General features: G+C 44.5%; 1 protein-coding gene and 1 long non-coding RNA gene across 3 annotated transcripts in view; one reads left to right on the top strand and one right to left on the bottom strand.

Moving 5' to 3' along the window:
* The window catches only part of LOC135176248 (uncharacterized), a 31730-nt gene extending 19367 nt beyond the window's left edge, over nt 1-12363 (top strand). Inside the window, exons 4-5 of one of the 2 annotated variants that reach the window (XR_010302580.1) lie at nt 67-110; nt 11849-12363. This is a non-coding gene — a long non-coding RNA (uncharacterized LOC135176248). Of the gene's footprint in view, nt 1-66; nt 111-803; nt 1222-11848 lie in introns of those variants that run through there. The other variant, XR_010302579.1, reaches the window with a different exon arrangement.
* On the bottom strand, nt 3215-12027 carry LOC135176247 (protein NDNF-like). Its single transcript, XM_064145139.1, has 3 exons — nt 11842-12027; nt 7143-7276; nt 3215-5535 (listed from the first exon to the last, which is right to left on the bottom strand). Exons 1-3 carry the CDS (start codon nt 12021-12023, stop codon nt 4184-4186), a joined length of 1668 nt encoding a protein of 555 aa, XP_064001209.1. The 5' UTR covers nt 12024-12027; the 3' UTR covers nt 3215-4183.
* Nucleotides 12364-15732: the final 3369 nt, after the last annotated feature.

Raw genomic sequence — 15732 nt, 5'->3', positions numbered from 1 at the left:
TTGGGGCTTATGGATGTACACAATGGCAAAGTTACAATGCCATATTTTACTATCTTGGCATTTCAGATACTTGCACCTGCTGATTCATGAGGCTAAACCCACAGAGAAAGGTAATGTACATGTGAACCTGCTTTTCTTTTACTACTTGCCTTCTCTGTTGCTGATTCTAACCCTAAATTCCAGTGTGGAGGAGTGGCTTAGCAATGAGAGCAATTCTGTTAATAGTGCTGGGAAGAGATGCATAGCCTCAGACTTTGTCAGCTGTGACAGGACTTCAGATATGTGTAAGCACACAAAAGCTGGGACTCACCACTGAACACTGGGAAAAATACTTTGGCCTGACTGCAATGTCGAGGAACATGCTGTAAATGATCCACAAAAGGACGACATTGCTCTTGAAGTGTTCTCCATTACGATATGTATCTGAATTCCCTATGTGACTCAGGTTTGGTAGGGATGGGGAGCAGATGAGAAGAGTGATGGCAGCTTAAGACAGAGTGGCTCAAGGGAAATCAGCTTCCTTGGAAATTTAAGAAGAGACACTGCAGAAAGCATGAAGAAAAGCAAGGAGGTCAATGTGGCTTGGGAAATGTTTATGGGCTGACTGCAGCAGGCAAGCACTAGTCAAATGGGAGGAACAGAAGGCAAAAAGATTGCAAATAGCTTTGAAAGAGAAGGACTTCTGAGTGTTGAGTATGGGGAGATGTGCACATCAGCAGGTGGTGGAGGTAGCAAGACTACCAATGGTGTAGTACAGCACTTTTGGTTTAGTTACAGTTAAATATCTGAAACTTCATTCCCAGGACAGCAGTGAGCAGAGTGACAGCCAAAACTCAGTCCACTCAAAGGCTGTTCCATAAGCAGGGCATGAGTGAACTGAAGACAGATTTGTGGTCTGGTGCACACAAGCAAAATCACAGTGGAAAGATCAATGGAGAGGAATATTCCCTGTGGCTCCTAGGGTCTGTATCACAGACCACGGCTAGCTGCATGCCTGAGCGAAGCGGACTGCTCTGCTCAGATTAAAGACAATGGATTTTGACAGAACAACATGTTCCTCTCTATAGCTGAATTCTCTCTCCTGTGTGCAGGGGCCTTTGGTGATAGAGGGACTGTTATATGTGAGCGGCAGCTCCTTCTGTGAGCAAGGGACTAGTTACTAGTATCAACCTCCCTTGATGCAGCATCGGTAGTCACTACTCTGTGTCACAGCCTGGGCTGCAGGAGGAATAAACTGTGATCTTGAGAGCTCTCCAATGGTCTTTGCCTCAGTCAGTCCTCTGTGTGTGGTAATGGCCCGGGAGAGGTGAAGAACAGGTGGTGAAGCCAGGAAGAGGAGAAGCTCTTGGCTTTTGAAAATGTCCTTGAAATAACTCCTGACCTGAGATCACAGTATCACCAAGGTTGGAAGAGACCTCACAGATCATCAAGTCCAACCCTTTACCACAGTGCCCAAGGCTAGACCATGGCATCAAGTGCCACATCCAACCTTGCCTTGAAGTGCCCCAGGGACGACGACTCCACCACCTCCCCAGGCAGCCCATTCCAGTGCCCAATGACTCTCTCAGTGAAGAACTTTCTCCTCACCTCGAGCCGAAATTTCCCCTGGCGCAGCCTGAGGCTGTGTCCTCTTGTTCTGGTGCTGGCCACCTGAGAGAAGAGAGCAACCTCCCCCTGGCCACAACCACCCTTCAGGTAGTTGTAGACAGCAATAAGGTCACCCCTGAGCCTCCTCTTCTCCAGGCTAAACAATCCCAGCTCCCTCAGCCTCTCCTCATAGGGCTGTGCTCGAGGCCTCTCACCAGCCTCGTTGCCCTTCTCTGGACACGCTCAAGCATCTCAGTGTCCTTCCTTCCCTCCAGATTCTGATTAAGCGTCAGTGCTGCACCAAGCCTTTGCCTGTGTATCAGCTCTGCTCGGCTCTCCTTCTGTCCCTTTGCCAGGCCTCCTGGCTAAAGCTCTAAACAAGATTTTGTGGAGAAGCCTAAAGCCATTTCCATTGTGTAAGACATTTGTCAGCAGAGGGACTAGCATCAGGCAATGGGCCAGTGTAGCTCCATTTCCAAGTGGCATTTGTGTACAGTGAGCAAAAGCAAGGGTTAATGCAAAGGGTTGATTTAGATTGGATGTTAGGAAGAAGTCCTTTTCCACGAGAGTGGTGGAACACTGGAATAGGTTGCCCAGGGTAGTGGTGGAGGCCCCATCCCTGGACATAATTAAGGTCAGGCTAAACAAGACTCTGAGCAACCTGATCTAGTGGAGGATATTCCTGCTTACTGTAGAGGAGTTGGACTAGGTGACCTTTAGAGGTCTCATCCAACCCAGTGTGTTCTGCAGTACATTTTACTTGCCATTAAAGAGATCTTTCTGTTACTCTTCTACTGGTATTAATGGTTGTTATTGCAGACATTTATATGGTATATAAGTGAAGTTCATCCAGATTATAAATGCCTCCAAATGAGGAGGAAGGCAGAGGAAAACATTAAGATTTCCCAGTGGAGATGACCTCTGTTACTCTTTGAGCTCAGACTGGTTTTGGCAGGAGAAAATGAAGAGAAAGTTAGCCTTAGAAAGAAGGCAGTGTAGCTGCCAGCCCCTGTAATTAGCCAGAAGGCCCACAGAGTGTGGAGAGGAGGTCACAGAGCACACAGCTCCTGCCCTGGCACTGCTCAGTCTAGAAGAGTGCCTGCAGGAGGGTAAGCCTAGCCAAAGCCCACATAGTGCAGCTGATCCCATGCAAAGGCAAGAACTGTTCTAGGACTAATGAGTCTGCTGATGTGCAGCCCGCACAGTGGAGGGTGCACAATGCTATGAAGTCTTTGGATTGGAAAACACAGAATCCTTTGTATATGCACAGAGGACCTCTTCACTCCTTACTGAGTGCCTCAAAGCTTGCTTGCAGGTAATAATTATTCAGAATAAACTAGAACCTGGATGACCCAGACTGACAGGCAAACTTCTGAAATACACAGCAATGGAATTAATCATTGATATCTCTGCTTAGTGTAGTGGTAGAGGAAAAATAATTACAGCAGGTAAGATTTCTCTGGCAACCTCTGGGTCCATGATTCTGTCATATCTCCTTATATGTCTTTTCTGCTGATAGTTGAAGTTGAGTGTAAGGGAATTTTTATGAATACTTTCAAAAAACTTTTCTTGAGTGTGTCTCCTGACATCAAAGGAAGGCAATCGAGTAAACAAGACAACCAAACAAAAAGCTTGTGGGGATTTTTACTACAAATATTTTCCTTCCATGTTACTTAATAGAAACCACATTTAATTTTTCCTAAAGCAATGCATTTGTTGATACAGGCTGGGTTAAGGATGTCAAGAGTGAGTACATATTACACTCAGGAGTCCCATGGTGATAGACAGAGGCTTGATATAAGAGACTTTAGATTAAAAACCTCCTTTCCATGGCAAGCTTCCTTACTTGCTGCTTTCCTCAATGGGCAGAAGCACAGCAGAGCGTTTGTATAGCCCACAGAAAAGCTGGACCCAGACTCTATTCCATTTTGTCCACTTCTAAGCAAGCACAGTTGTTTCTAGAAATGAAGGCCAAGCAAACATGCAGGTCATAGGGGAAGATGTATGTCAGCCTACTTTACTTAGAAGTGTGGAGCTTTACACCAGTTCAACTGCCTTGTAAGATCTTTTTATCTCCACCCCTGTACAAGCAGCAGGGAAGTTCAGTTTCTTAAGAGCAGCTTGACTTGTGGGGTATCTCAATTCTTCATTAGCTATGAAGTTATACAAAGTGGAAAACTTTCTGGGCCTTTAAAGTAATGATGTGTGTTTCTCGAGAGGCATTTCCCATCACTTCTGTATTGGATTTCAGAAGTGCTTTAGGTAACCAATCTATTTCCCATGGCTGCTGTCGTGGGTATTTTATTTCCATGTGCGTGGATTTGTTCCACAGGTCTGTTTTTGATATCTGAATGAGACAGCTGAAGAGGAAAAAGAAAAAAACAACCAACCAAACAAACAAGAACAGTATACAGGAGAGCAGCTGTAAAAATAAGTGTAATCATCTAGACAACTAAGATGTTTCCTCCATAGGAACTCACGACTGTAAAACTTTTTGTGTACCAGCATATTTTAAACTGCACAGGCTATGGCGTGGGCTGGCAGAGATGTTGATAAGTCTTCACTCACTCACTTCAAAACATTTCTTTGAAAACCTTCAGCACTTTTTTCTGGTCTTCACAACTTTGCTGTGATATCTGATGGGAATGCCAGATGGCCCAAAGAGATAAACATCAAACATGTAAAGTGTCCCCGCATCCAGCCCTTTGATGGTCTCAGTGGTGACAGCTCGCTGGACGTTTACATCATAGAAGTACTTGCAAAGCACTTTCTCTGACTTGTGCCGAGATTCAGGCCCGGAGCATCTGTCCACGCTCTGAAGTTCCATCCACATCTGGTCTTCTTCAAGTTTTTTCTTGTATATGCAGTACTTGCTCTCCTCTTGCGTTCCCAGCCAGGCAATGGTGACAGAGTTGCAGGTCCTCAGTTTACTGAAGGACTTGATTTTTAAGCTCTCTGGAAGAAGTGGGAATAAGGGCTTGTGAAAGTGAGGGGAAACTTGGATTTTCACAGAAGAGTTGGATTGCTCTGTGGACCTCAGCTGCACCACATATCTATCCAGTAGCTTTCCTTTCAGTGAGAAATATCTCAGTCCTGAGATGTTTTCCAGAGCCACTGTTTTACCATTCTTTGTTATGTGAACCTGTACCTGGCCACGACACAACTGGAAGGTGAATTGTATTTTCTTGTGCCTCGCCTGGTACTGTAGGCTGTAGAGTTTCTGTTTTTTCCCATCCAAGACAACCTGAATAACTTTCCCATCTTTCAGCTCCATCACCTTAGGTTCAGGTTCTTCCAGGGTCCTTGCAAATGTCCCAGTGTAAGCAGCGCTGGCATTTGTGAGGAGATTGACAACAAAAACATCAAAGTAATACTGAGTGCTGGGACTGAGACTGGGCACTGTGTAAGTGTTCTTGGTACCCATGCATACCTGCCTGACTTCACCACTACTCACTTTGTTGATGATACTCAGTTCACTGTTGGACAATATCATCACCTGTTGTGGTTCAAGAAGGTATGGAGAGAGAGACAAACCTAGTGTAGGTGGCAGTTTCATTCCAGAGGATCTGATTGCTGTCTCAGCAGCACATAAGCTCTTGTAGTTGTGCTTTTCATTAACTAAGAGACAGTACTGGATGTTTTCTGTGTGTTGCAAGACAGAGGGGCTGTGTTTCCAGGTCAGAGTGACTGTTGTATGCCCAATGCCAACAACATCTATGCGTGGATCCATTGGAAGCTCTGGATAGAGGTGCCCAGATGTTGTGTCAGTAGTTAAGTAGACTGTAATGTGTGTGTCTCGCTCGGTGGATAAGAACTCAAGCATGTAAAGGGCAGAATGAGAAGACATACCCATGTAAGTCTCTACAGAATTTCCCTTATAGTTAAAAATGGTGGACACCATGCTTGGAGACTTCTGAGATTTGGAGACTTCTTGTGTATCATGACCACCTGCAGGCAGAAAGCAGATTTGTCACTTGTATTTTAACAGTTGTGAAATAAAGCACATCACATAGGTTTTATTGTTCATGTGTCAGGGAACATCTCATTCTCTTCCTGAAAACAATATTTATAACTGAATTTCTTTTTGCCACTGGCAATTTACTAAAACAAAAATTGAGTAGGTTTTATTCTAGCCAGTTCACTTGTAGAATTATGTTTTCAAAAAGGCTGTTATTATAAACCCACAAATTCCAAAAGCCTGACTCATATAATGTCTGATGTCCCCAACAATTTTCTTTGTCCTGTTGCTGTCTCTTTGAGTATTCTTCAAGGAGACTTGTACTTTCTATGAAAGGAGTTGTCTTTGGTTTAGTTTTGTGCCATTGTGTCCTATGAAGAGGAAAAAATTATCACTTCAAAGGAACAATATTTGAACTTCTCAGTCAGGTGTACTTGCCTGACAAGTAAGAACTCATTAATGTTAGCTTTCAGACTTCAGTTTGAATAGTTAAGTCAAAAAAACATGCTAGAGAATGGGATTTCCTCTTGGGCTAAAGGCAGCATAATGCCCACTGCTCTGGTACATGGTATTGCTAGAAAAATAAACACCTACATCTTCTCTGCATCGCTGTGGAGGCCAAAATGGTTGACAACTTAAGCCACAGAAAAAGAGCTGAGGGAGAAGAGGCAAGTTTGGGCCACTCCAAACAGCTTATGAAGCTGATCTGTGTTTGTGGAACCTCGAAGACTCAAAGCTGTCTCCAGATATTAACCTTAGTTATAGAGATTTTCACATGTGATCCTTAATGTATTTGAGGTGATGATAACCCCCTTTGGTCTCCCGTGTTTCACACATAAGGAGGAGATCATGCCCTGTACTCAGCACTCATGAGACCACACTTACAGTATGGTGTACAGTTTTGATCATCACCGTATAGGAGGGGCATTGAGGTGCTGGAGCAGGTGCAGAGAAGGGCAATGAGGCTGTGGAGAGGTCTGGCAAACATGACCTATGAGGAGAGGCTGAGGGAACTGGGGTTGTTTAGTCTGGACAAGAAGAGGTTGACAGGGGACCTTATTGTCCTTTACAACTACCTAAAAGGGGGTTGTAGTGAGGCTGGAGCTGGTCTCTTCTCCCAAATTACTAATGATAGGACAGGAGGAAATGGCCTCAAGTTGCTTCAGGGGAGTTCTTTACTGAGCAGGTGGTCAGGCACTGGAAGAGGCTGCCCAGGGAGGTGGTGGAGTCGCCATCCCTGGAGGTGTTTAAAAAGAGAGTGGATGTGGCGCTTGAGGTCTAGTGATGAAGCATGCTGGGATGAAGGTTGCGCTGGCTGGATGATCTTGGTGGTCCTTTCCAACCATAATGATTCATAGTGATGAGATGTTGTGCTGAGGGATTTGGTTTAGTCAAGAAACTAACGATTGGACTCGATGATCTTGAAGGTCTTTTCCAATCTAAGAAATGCTGTGATTCTGTGCTTCTTCAGCCCATGGCAGTTTACAGCCAAGGGAAGCATGAGATGTTAAAGCTTGTGGGGAATTTCCCGTAACAGAACCCCTTAGGAGTAACTTAGGCTTGCTCTGTCTCTGCTTAGGCAAACTGCAGGTCTTACCTCGTGCTGCTTTTCCCAGGAAGCTTGCTGAGGCCTTGTACGCAAGTATGCTCCATTCGATGGGAACGTCGCAGGGGGTCACTGTTACTGTGAAGGGTGCGAGCGCCCTACCTTCCTCCAAAGCAAAGTAGTACCTGTAAATGTGGAGTAAAGCCAGAAGGAAAGTGTCAGGAAATTCAGGCCTGCCTGGGACTTCTTGTATTCAGCTGTTCCGATGCACGTCACTCAACTGTGGTTAGAAGTGACTGTTGGTCTTTGAGGTGCATCAACATGAGGGGGTGGTAAATGTTTGAGACCTTCAGCTGTAGGAAGAATACATGCTGCCTGTTTTCCTCATCCCATAGTGTTTGCTGGAAGCTTTGTCCACTTACCATAGACACTGAATTTTAACACACTTCAAGTGAATTATATAACCATAGAATGGTTTGGGTTGGAAGGGACCTCCAAAGGTCATCTAGACCAACCCCTTTGCAGTAAGCAGGGACAACCTCTGTGCAGAGAAGGCAGAGTTGCTGAATGCCTTATTTGCTTCAGTTTTTACACCTAAGGCTGAACTCCCCTTTGTACTCCAGACCCTGGATGAAGGAGACGAAGCCTGGAGGAGAGAACACTCCCCACTGGTCTGTGCAGACTGGGTTAGGGATCAGTTACATAAATTAAACATTAACAAGTCCATGGGCCCTGATGAGATGCACCCAAGGGTGCTGAGAGAACTGGCTGATATTATTGCTCTACCACTCTCCATCATCTTTGCCAAATCGTGGCAGACAGGAGAGGTGCCTGACGACTGGAGGAGAGCCAGTGTCACTCCAGTCTTCAAAAAGGGCAAGAAAGAGGTTCCAGGAAACTATATACTAGTCAGCTTCACCTCCATCCCTGGAAAAATGATGGAGCAGCTCCTGCTGGAGGGCATCTCAAGGTGCTTGGAAGAGAAGAAGGTTATCAGGAGTAGTCAGCATGGATTTACCAAGGGGAAGTCATGCTTGACTAACTTGACAGCATTTTATGAAGCCATAACTGAATGGGTAGATTCAGGGGAACCAGTGAATGTAGTCCCTTGACCTTAGCAAGGCCTTTGACATCATCTCCCATGACATTTTAGTGAGCAAGCTGAGGAAGTGTGGGATGGAAGAGCAGTCAGTGAGGTGAGTTAGGAACTGGTTGCAAGACAGAGTTCAGAGGGTGGTGATCAATGGTGCCAGGTCCAGCTGCAGAGCTGTGACTAGTGGTGTGTCCCAGGGATCAGTGCTGGGGCCAGTCCTGTTCAACATCTTCATCAATGACATTGATGAGGGCACAGAGTGTCTGCTCAGCAAGTTTGCTGACAACACCAAGCTGGGAGGCTTGGCTGATACAGCTGAAGGCTGTGAGGCCATCCAGCGAGACCTGGACAGACTGAGAGCTGGGCACAAAGGAACCAGATGAAGTTAAACAAGGACAAGTGCAGAGTCCTGCACCTGGCAAGGAATAATAAACTCCACCAGTACAGGCTGGGAGGTGATCTGCTGGAAAGCAGTCCTGTGAGGAGGGACCTGGGTGTCCTGGTGGATACCAAGTTAATCATGGCTCAGCAATAGTTAGGGGACAGGAGGGCATGGCTTATGGGGAGAGTCTGAGGGACCTGGGGCTTTTCAGTCTGGAGAAAAGAAGACTTAGAGAGGATATGATAAATGTTTATAAGTATCTGAAGGCTGGCTAGGATAGGGGGGGAACAGGCTCTGCTCACTTGATCCCTGTGATAGGACAAGAAGCAGTGGGTGTAAGTTGCAGCAAAAGAGGTTCTGCCTCAATACAAGGGGGAACTTCTTTACTGTAAGGGTCACAGAGCACTGGAACAGGCTCCCCAGGGAGGTCATGGAGTCTCTTTCTCTGGAGCCTTTCAAGGCCTGTCTGGATGTGTTCCTCTGTGCTCTGTGTTAGATAGTATTGTCCTGCTCTGGCAGGGAGATTGGTCTTGATGATCTCTTTGGGTCCCTTCCAACCCCTGATATCCTATGATCCTGTGATCTCCACTAGATTAGGTTTCTCTGAGCCATATTGAGCCTGACTTGAATATCTCCAGAGATGAGGCCTCAACTACCTCCCTGGGCAACCTGTTCTAGCATTCCACTACCCTCATAGCAAAGAACTTCCTAAAATCTAGTCTAAATCTCCTCTTTTATAATTTCAAACCACTGCCTGTTGTCTTGTCACTACAGTCCTTCTCCAGGCCCTTCAGGTACTGGAAGGTTGCTATTATGCTTCCCTGCATCTTCCTCTTCTCCAGGCTGAACTACCCCAGCTCCCTCAGCTTGCCCTTGTAGCAAAGGTGTTCTAGCCCCTCCCCAGATTATCTTCATGGCCTTCTTCTGGACCTGCTCCATCAAGTCCATGTCCTTCCTGTGTTGAGGGCTCCGGAGCTGAACTCAGTACTTCAGGTGAGGTGTCACCAGAACAACACCAGTTGCCAGGATCACCTCTCTTTGACCTGCTGGCCACACTTCTTTTGATGCATCTCAGGATGCTATTGGCCCTCTGAGCTGCAAGTGCACACTGTAGACACATGTTAAGGTTCTCATTTAGCAGTACCCCCAAGTCCTTTTCAGCAGGGCTGCTCTCAATTCCACTATCCTCCAGTCTATATTGATATCTGGGATACTGTATTGATGCAAACAATATAGGATATTGTATTGATGTCTAGAATATTATATCTTAGTACTTACCTGGTTATTTTGGGTGATAGATGTGATTTAACTTCTAGATAACTACCTGTTAGTACACTTTTTGATCAGAATTTCCTGACTGGAGCTCAGTGAAAGGTCTTGGAGCCTGTCCCTCCTATATGCCTGCTTAGCTAGATTTTCCTGGACGTCAGATGAAGCAGAAGTAATTGAATGGTTTTAGCTAGTCCTGGACATTGTCAAATGTCAATAGCAGTTTCATCCAGGTCAGTTCTGACTTACTTGCCTTCATTGCAGAAGCTGCTGTGAATGAACAGTACAAAGCAATATTAGTCTACTTGGTGAAGTTTTGACTATTTCTCTTCTTTTGGTACATATGGCCACAGGAATGCTTGGACTTGGGTCACTCCCTCTGCAGTTAAGTGAGGGCAATTCGTGGGTTTTTTTTGTTCATTAGGAGGACAAAGGTAGTAATTACGGATAGGTCATGTTAACCCAAAGGCCTGGCTTTCATTCAGGGTACAGTTAGTGGCCCAGAGTCAAGCATCATTGGAAACAGTTCCAGGTTCTTGAGTCTTTTAAGACAAAAAATTTTGCTCTCTCTTTTCTGTTTTGGTGACTGGAGTTCATAAGGTCCATTCCTGGTTATGCTAAACAGAAGATGGCTTTGCTCCCTAATTGCAGTTGTGCCACAGATAAGTTAATTTTTCTCTGAGTCTTTAATACTCATTTCCCCTTAACAAAGAGAGTTCCTAGTTTTGCTCTTGTGAGCATCATCACATTACATAACATGTGCCACGTTCCAGTTTCTGTGCAGTGCATAGCAAGACTGAACCATCTGGCTCACCCTCTGCTCCATGACAGCTCTGCTTGAGTGTATATCAAAACCTCTGGTGTGCCCATCATTGTCTGAGTGGTGTCTGATGAAACCATGTGAAGTCTATCTCTTCCCAAACAAGCAGATCAACATTAGCTACCCAAGATGAAGTGCCAGATGTAGTATCTAGACCAACTACACACCTAGATATGGCAGAGAAGTTTTCATATAATTTGGAGCATTGAAGCATCTGTGGAATTTCTGTGTGCACAGCACTTCTGTCCTTAGTAAAATTAGTGACATCCAATAAAAACACTTCCAGCGTGCAGGACACTGGCAGATGGTCTTCTAGTAAGTTTGTGTAGATATCTATTGATTTTTGGGACAGTGAGTTATTTAAGTAAAGCTCTTGTCTTTCATAGTGAATGTAGGAAGATTGATGTGTCTGTAGTTCTGAAGCCAGGCTGATTGTGTGACAACTATTTGTGGTCAGAAGTTCTTTATCAGCTTTGCTGCTCTGCTGATGAACACCACAGAAAGCTCCCTGTAATGCTTACATGAGTCTAAACTTCACCTCAGAGGGTCATTCCAGATTCTAGGCTATGTAAGGACACCTGAGCTTGACAGCAATGGGGTATTTATCTGGAAATTCAAAAAACACTGATAAGACATTTGCAGGTGCATAGCAGGTGTACAGCAGGTGTATAGGGTGATGAAGCTGGTGAGAGGCCTGGAATGCAGACCTGTGAGGAGAGGCTGAGGGAGCTGGGCTTGTTTAGCCTGGAGAAGAGGAGGCTCAGGGCTGACCTCATTGTTCTCTACAACTACCTAGAGGGAGCCTGTAGCCAGGTGGGGTTTGTCTCTTCTGCCAGGCAACCAGCAACAGAACAAGGGGACACAGTCTCAAGTTGTCCTGGGGGAGGTATAGGCTGGATGTTAGGAGGAGGTTCTTCACAGAGAGAGTGATTGGCATTGGAATGGGCTGCCCAGGGAGGTGGTGGAGTCACCATCCCTGGAGGTGTTCAAGAAAAGCCTGGCTGAGGCACTTAGTGCCATGGTCTAGTTGATTGGACAGGGCTGGGTGCTGGGTTGGACTGGATGATCTTGGAGGTCTCTTCCAACCTGGTTGATTCTATGATAATTCTTGGCCTTTACTGGTAGCATGCAGCTGCTAGTGCCATAGGGGAATATTTGAGAACAGGCATGATTGATTTGCTCTTACCTTTTAGGTATATCCTTCAGCAGGTGAACTGTAGTTTCCTTACCATCAGCAAGTATCGGGGAGTGGTAGAAATTGAAGAGATCAGTCTTGAGGCTCTGTTGAGATCTGGTGGTGGGTGCTTTTATGGAATGACACAAGCAAGCCACCATGAGAAGATGGAGGGGTAGATAAAACCAGAACATCTTCAGTACTGCAAAATGAGATGACCAAAAAATGAACAACTGCTGTCTTGGAGGAAAAAATATCGACCCTTTCTGTGCCTTTCCAGTTATTTGTCATAATCACAGGATGCCAGGCATTCAAACAGTACTTATCTCCACATTGCAAAATAATTTAAACTTCACAGAGAAATAGTTCTCAGATCTTCCTGCAAAGATTTCATGGCAGAAGCTGTCTTTTATTATGGAAAAATACAATCAATGTAGTACAGATGCACTATCAAAAGGCAATCATAAAAACACCCTTTTGTTACTGACAAAGTGAGCGGAGAATTAAAGCTGAAAACATTTTTTTTTTTATCTACATGGTGTTGTTTTGCTAAATTTCAAGGATGAGTTATTTGTAATGTAACTGTCACTTGGAAACTCATCAGAGGTCACTATATACCAAATATTGCTTCTGCCACTCTGTTGGATACGATTTAATTTTAGTTCATCCATCATGATGATAGGCACATGTAGAAAAAAGGATCAGGATAAATTATTCAGAGCAATGTAAGATACCATTTGATGACAAGTATCCCTGAAATGATACTTAGGAGATTTTAAGTTCTTTGTGTATCTGATTTGGAGAAAAGCTTTATTATTGTAGAGCCTCTGGATAAGTGACTCCAAGATTTTGCTGTTGGCCATCCCTTTTACACCTGCATTACTTCCAGCACATCTCAGCATTTGCTGCTCGCTGGAACTTGTAACTGCTCTGTTGTATTCACTCTAAGACTATATATGCTCCCTTGCCTCTCCTTAGTGAGAAGGCTTTATTATCAGCTTTAAATCTATGAGTGAAATGTACATAAACAGTCCCCAAAATCATCTCCAAAAATGCAGATGTTATTTCATCTCCAAAAATGCAGATGCTATTTAATCTGTGCTGTGTACCTTGCACAGAGCTGCACAGATAGGAAGCTCCAGTTAGGACAAGAAATTTTGGCAGTGTGCTACTATGTGAGGTTATTGATTATCCTTACAACTTTTAATGTCTTCTACATCCAGTTTCATATAGACAGGAAAGAGTATACAAGGGAGAAGGAAGGGCATAGACCTGCAGTACAGGTGCCAGCTGTAGCTCAGGGATTTGGAAAGCAGAGGGAGCTCTATGAGCAAAATCCCTTTTTTTGAGGAAAAAAGTAGCTCATTGCATCTTAAAATCAGCAAGGAATAAAGATTCTGGTTACATCTGATTATTGGCTAATGATACAAGAGAACATAAAGACAAAGGCTTCATCTTTTTAGTTTTGACTCTTCCCTGAAATCAGCCTTTTCCTCGTGCTGCCTGCAAATATAAAGAATATTTGAGGCATTTGAAAACAATTCTGCAATTCAGCTGACCTGCTGTCCATTACAATTAAAGCCACTTCATAAAAATAACAATTCCTTTATAAAGCCATGCCAAACACGAACCTGTAAACATAGCATTGAATATAGCTGTAGATTTTTACGTACAAATTTGTTTTCCCCTGTGACTCCTTAAGTATTGCACATCTACAGTACTGACAAGATTATTATTGTTGAAATTAGCACTACCAAGCTATTTGCCTGTCCTACTTAAATCCTAATAAAGTCAGGATATTCTCTTGCTCTTTGTAATGCTTTTAGCACCTGTCTGAAGGCAAGATTAAGCAGCCATATGAGCAAGATGAAAGAATAGTTAAGATTATTATAGCAATCCCATTTTTAATGTCCTTAGAGCTTGCTTTTATGTGATTGAGTCATTTCTTTGCCACTGTTATTCATGTAGTCTAGCTATAGCTTACAGATTCAAAGCATAGCCACAAATATTTTGCTTTACCTTTGACAGTGGAATCAGTTTCTCTGTGCTTCAGAGAGGATTAAAAAATAAAGAAAAAGAAAAAAGTCTTTCTGCTGAGAGGATCCTGCAAATCAGACCGACACTACGGCAGCTCAGCTTTTCTTGTCCAGGAAAACAAACAAACGAACCAAGCAAGCAAGCAACCAACCTATAATCAGCTTATCCCAAAGAGAACATCATCCTAAAGGCTGATTTCACTCGATTACACACAGTATATGCTTAGACTCATAGAAATATGCTACACAAAAAATACTCTGCTTACCTATTGTGTTCTGACCAACTGATCCCCAGAGTACTTGCTTTCTTCGCTGATAAAACATAAGCCAAAACAACGCAGGCTTTTCAGATCTCTGTAGACAGATGAAAACCAAAACTGCACAACCAGTTTAACAGAACTGACTTTTCCATATGGCCCCTGAACAGATGTAGTAAGTAAAATGCTTGCAGTCTGTCAAGGAGAGGAAAAAAAAGAGTCAGCAAGTTTTGGTATTTTCTTAAATTGGATGTTTTCAGAAGTTATTTTATACTTGCATAATTTGGAAGTCTTCAGATTCCTGATGGTTGCTCTTTCAGTTCTAGAGTTCCTTCTGGAGTGCCATGAAGCAGGTTCGTGTGAGCTGCCTCCAGACAGCAGGACTTTATTCCTGCACAGTGTCAGCCAGACTGTTAGAGCAGCCTAATCCCAATGGTGGCTGGCCAGAGAGCAGGTCTTTGACAGAACGCTCAGAGAGGAGGAGGGGGTGCGGGGGTAAGATGGAGAGAACAAACACTATTAACCCTTGTTATTCCCTAACTCAAGCCAGACAGGGGTGCACTAAACTACTCCAGAAAGCTGGTTTAGCATTAGCAGCTTGAAGGCCTTTCCATGAAGTGTGTGATCTCTTTGCCCACAGTACTGAAGAAGTTTCAATGTCAGGTGTTTCTGGTGCACTTTTTATGGCTCAACAGGTGCTGACTGGCTCACAGAAGGGAAGGCAGAAAAGCTGTAAGGGAGGGAATGCTCTATATTTTTTAGGCAGACTGGAATTAGCAATCTTTTGAAGACTGTCAGGAATCTACTGAATTAAGCCAGGAAGTTTTCTTGGCTTGTGAAGGCTGTGTAGAAACTCCACAACTGTATGGGCTGGGGGGGGTATTTGTGGTGTGAAAGCATTGCGGCTGAGAGGGCAGGCGGGAAAAGGGTGCGTGGGTAATGGCTCGCAGTGAGTGCAAGCAATTGCTCCTGCAGCTGAGGCTACAAAGCAGTTGTAGCAAAGCCATAGTCCTGAAAAGGCCTGCTCCTGCTGAGCGAGAGCTGAGTAGAGCCAGGATTCATGCCTGCACATCTTGGCTTCTTGGCCCAAGATGTCAGGAAAGGAGCCCTGGAGGGTTGTCCCTGTGGGGATGTGTGTGCTCAGTTTCTTCAAGTCCGCTCAGAAAGACAAGCTCCAGAAACCTGTGTCAGCATCTAGACAGGCACTTGGCAGGGGGCAAAGGCAGAGTACAGTGGGGAGGGCGAGCCTTTTATTTGTGTACTTGAAAATAAAAGCTCATGTTCAGGATTTGAAGACAGTGACTTGCAGTTACCCTGGGGGTAGGAGCCTTGATACAGGCACAGTATGATCAGAGTGTTGACTAGGAAAGGATGTGGCAAGATGTTTGCTAGACAGCTAGCAAAAATAGGGTAAAAAACCAAAGATGATTGTTCAGACAAATTGTCAGTCTGATGTGAAATACATGACAGGTAGGGTCTGGGTAACAAACATAGGAATTAATGAAGGGATGAACTCACCTTCTTATCCTCACTGAACCTCCCCACTGCCATCAAGACACACCATCGCCCAGGGCACGATTCAGCTTGCAGGGAAGGCAAAGGGAGTCTTT

The sequence above is a fragment of the Pogoniulus pusillus genome, chromosome 6 (genome assembly GCF_015220805.1).
Source record: "Pogoniulus pusillus isolate bPogPus1 chromosome 6, bPogPus1.pri, whole genome shotgun sequence".
Classification (NCBI taxonomy): domain Eukaryota; kingdom Metazoa; phylum Chordata; class Aves; order Piciformes; family Lybiidae; genus Pogoniulus; species Pogoniulus pusillus.
Note: the sequence above shows the minus strand (reverse complement) of the source record. Positions and strands in the feature narration are given on the sequence as shown.

Bases quoted from the DNA above. Each gene is read 5' to 3' on its own strand.
- LOC135176247 (XM_064145139.1), bottom strand. From the start codon at position 12,023: ATGTTCTGGTTTTATCTACCCCTCCATCTTCTCATGGTGGCTTGCTTG. The intron at 7,277-11,841 runs GTAAGAGCAAAT...CCACATTTACAG, and splicing joins CTGAAGGATATACCTAAAAG to GTACTACTTTGCTTTGGAGG. The intron at 5,536-7,142 runs GTAAGACCTGCA...TTCTGCCTGCAG, and splicing joins CCTGGGAAAAGCAGCACGAG to GTGGTCATGATACACAAGAA.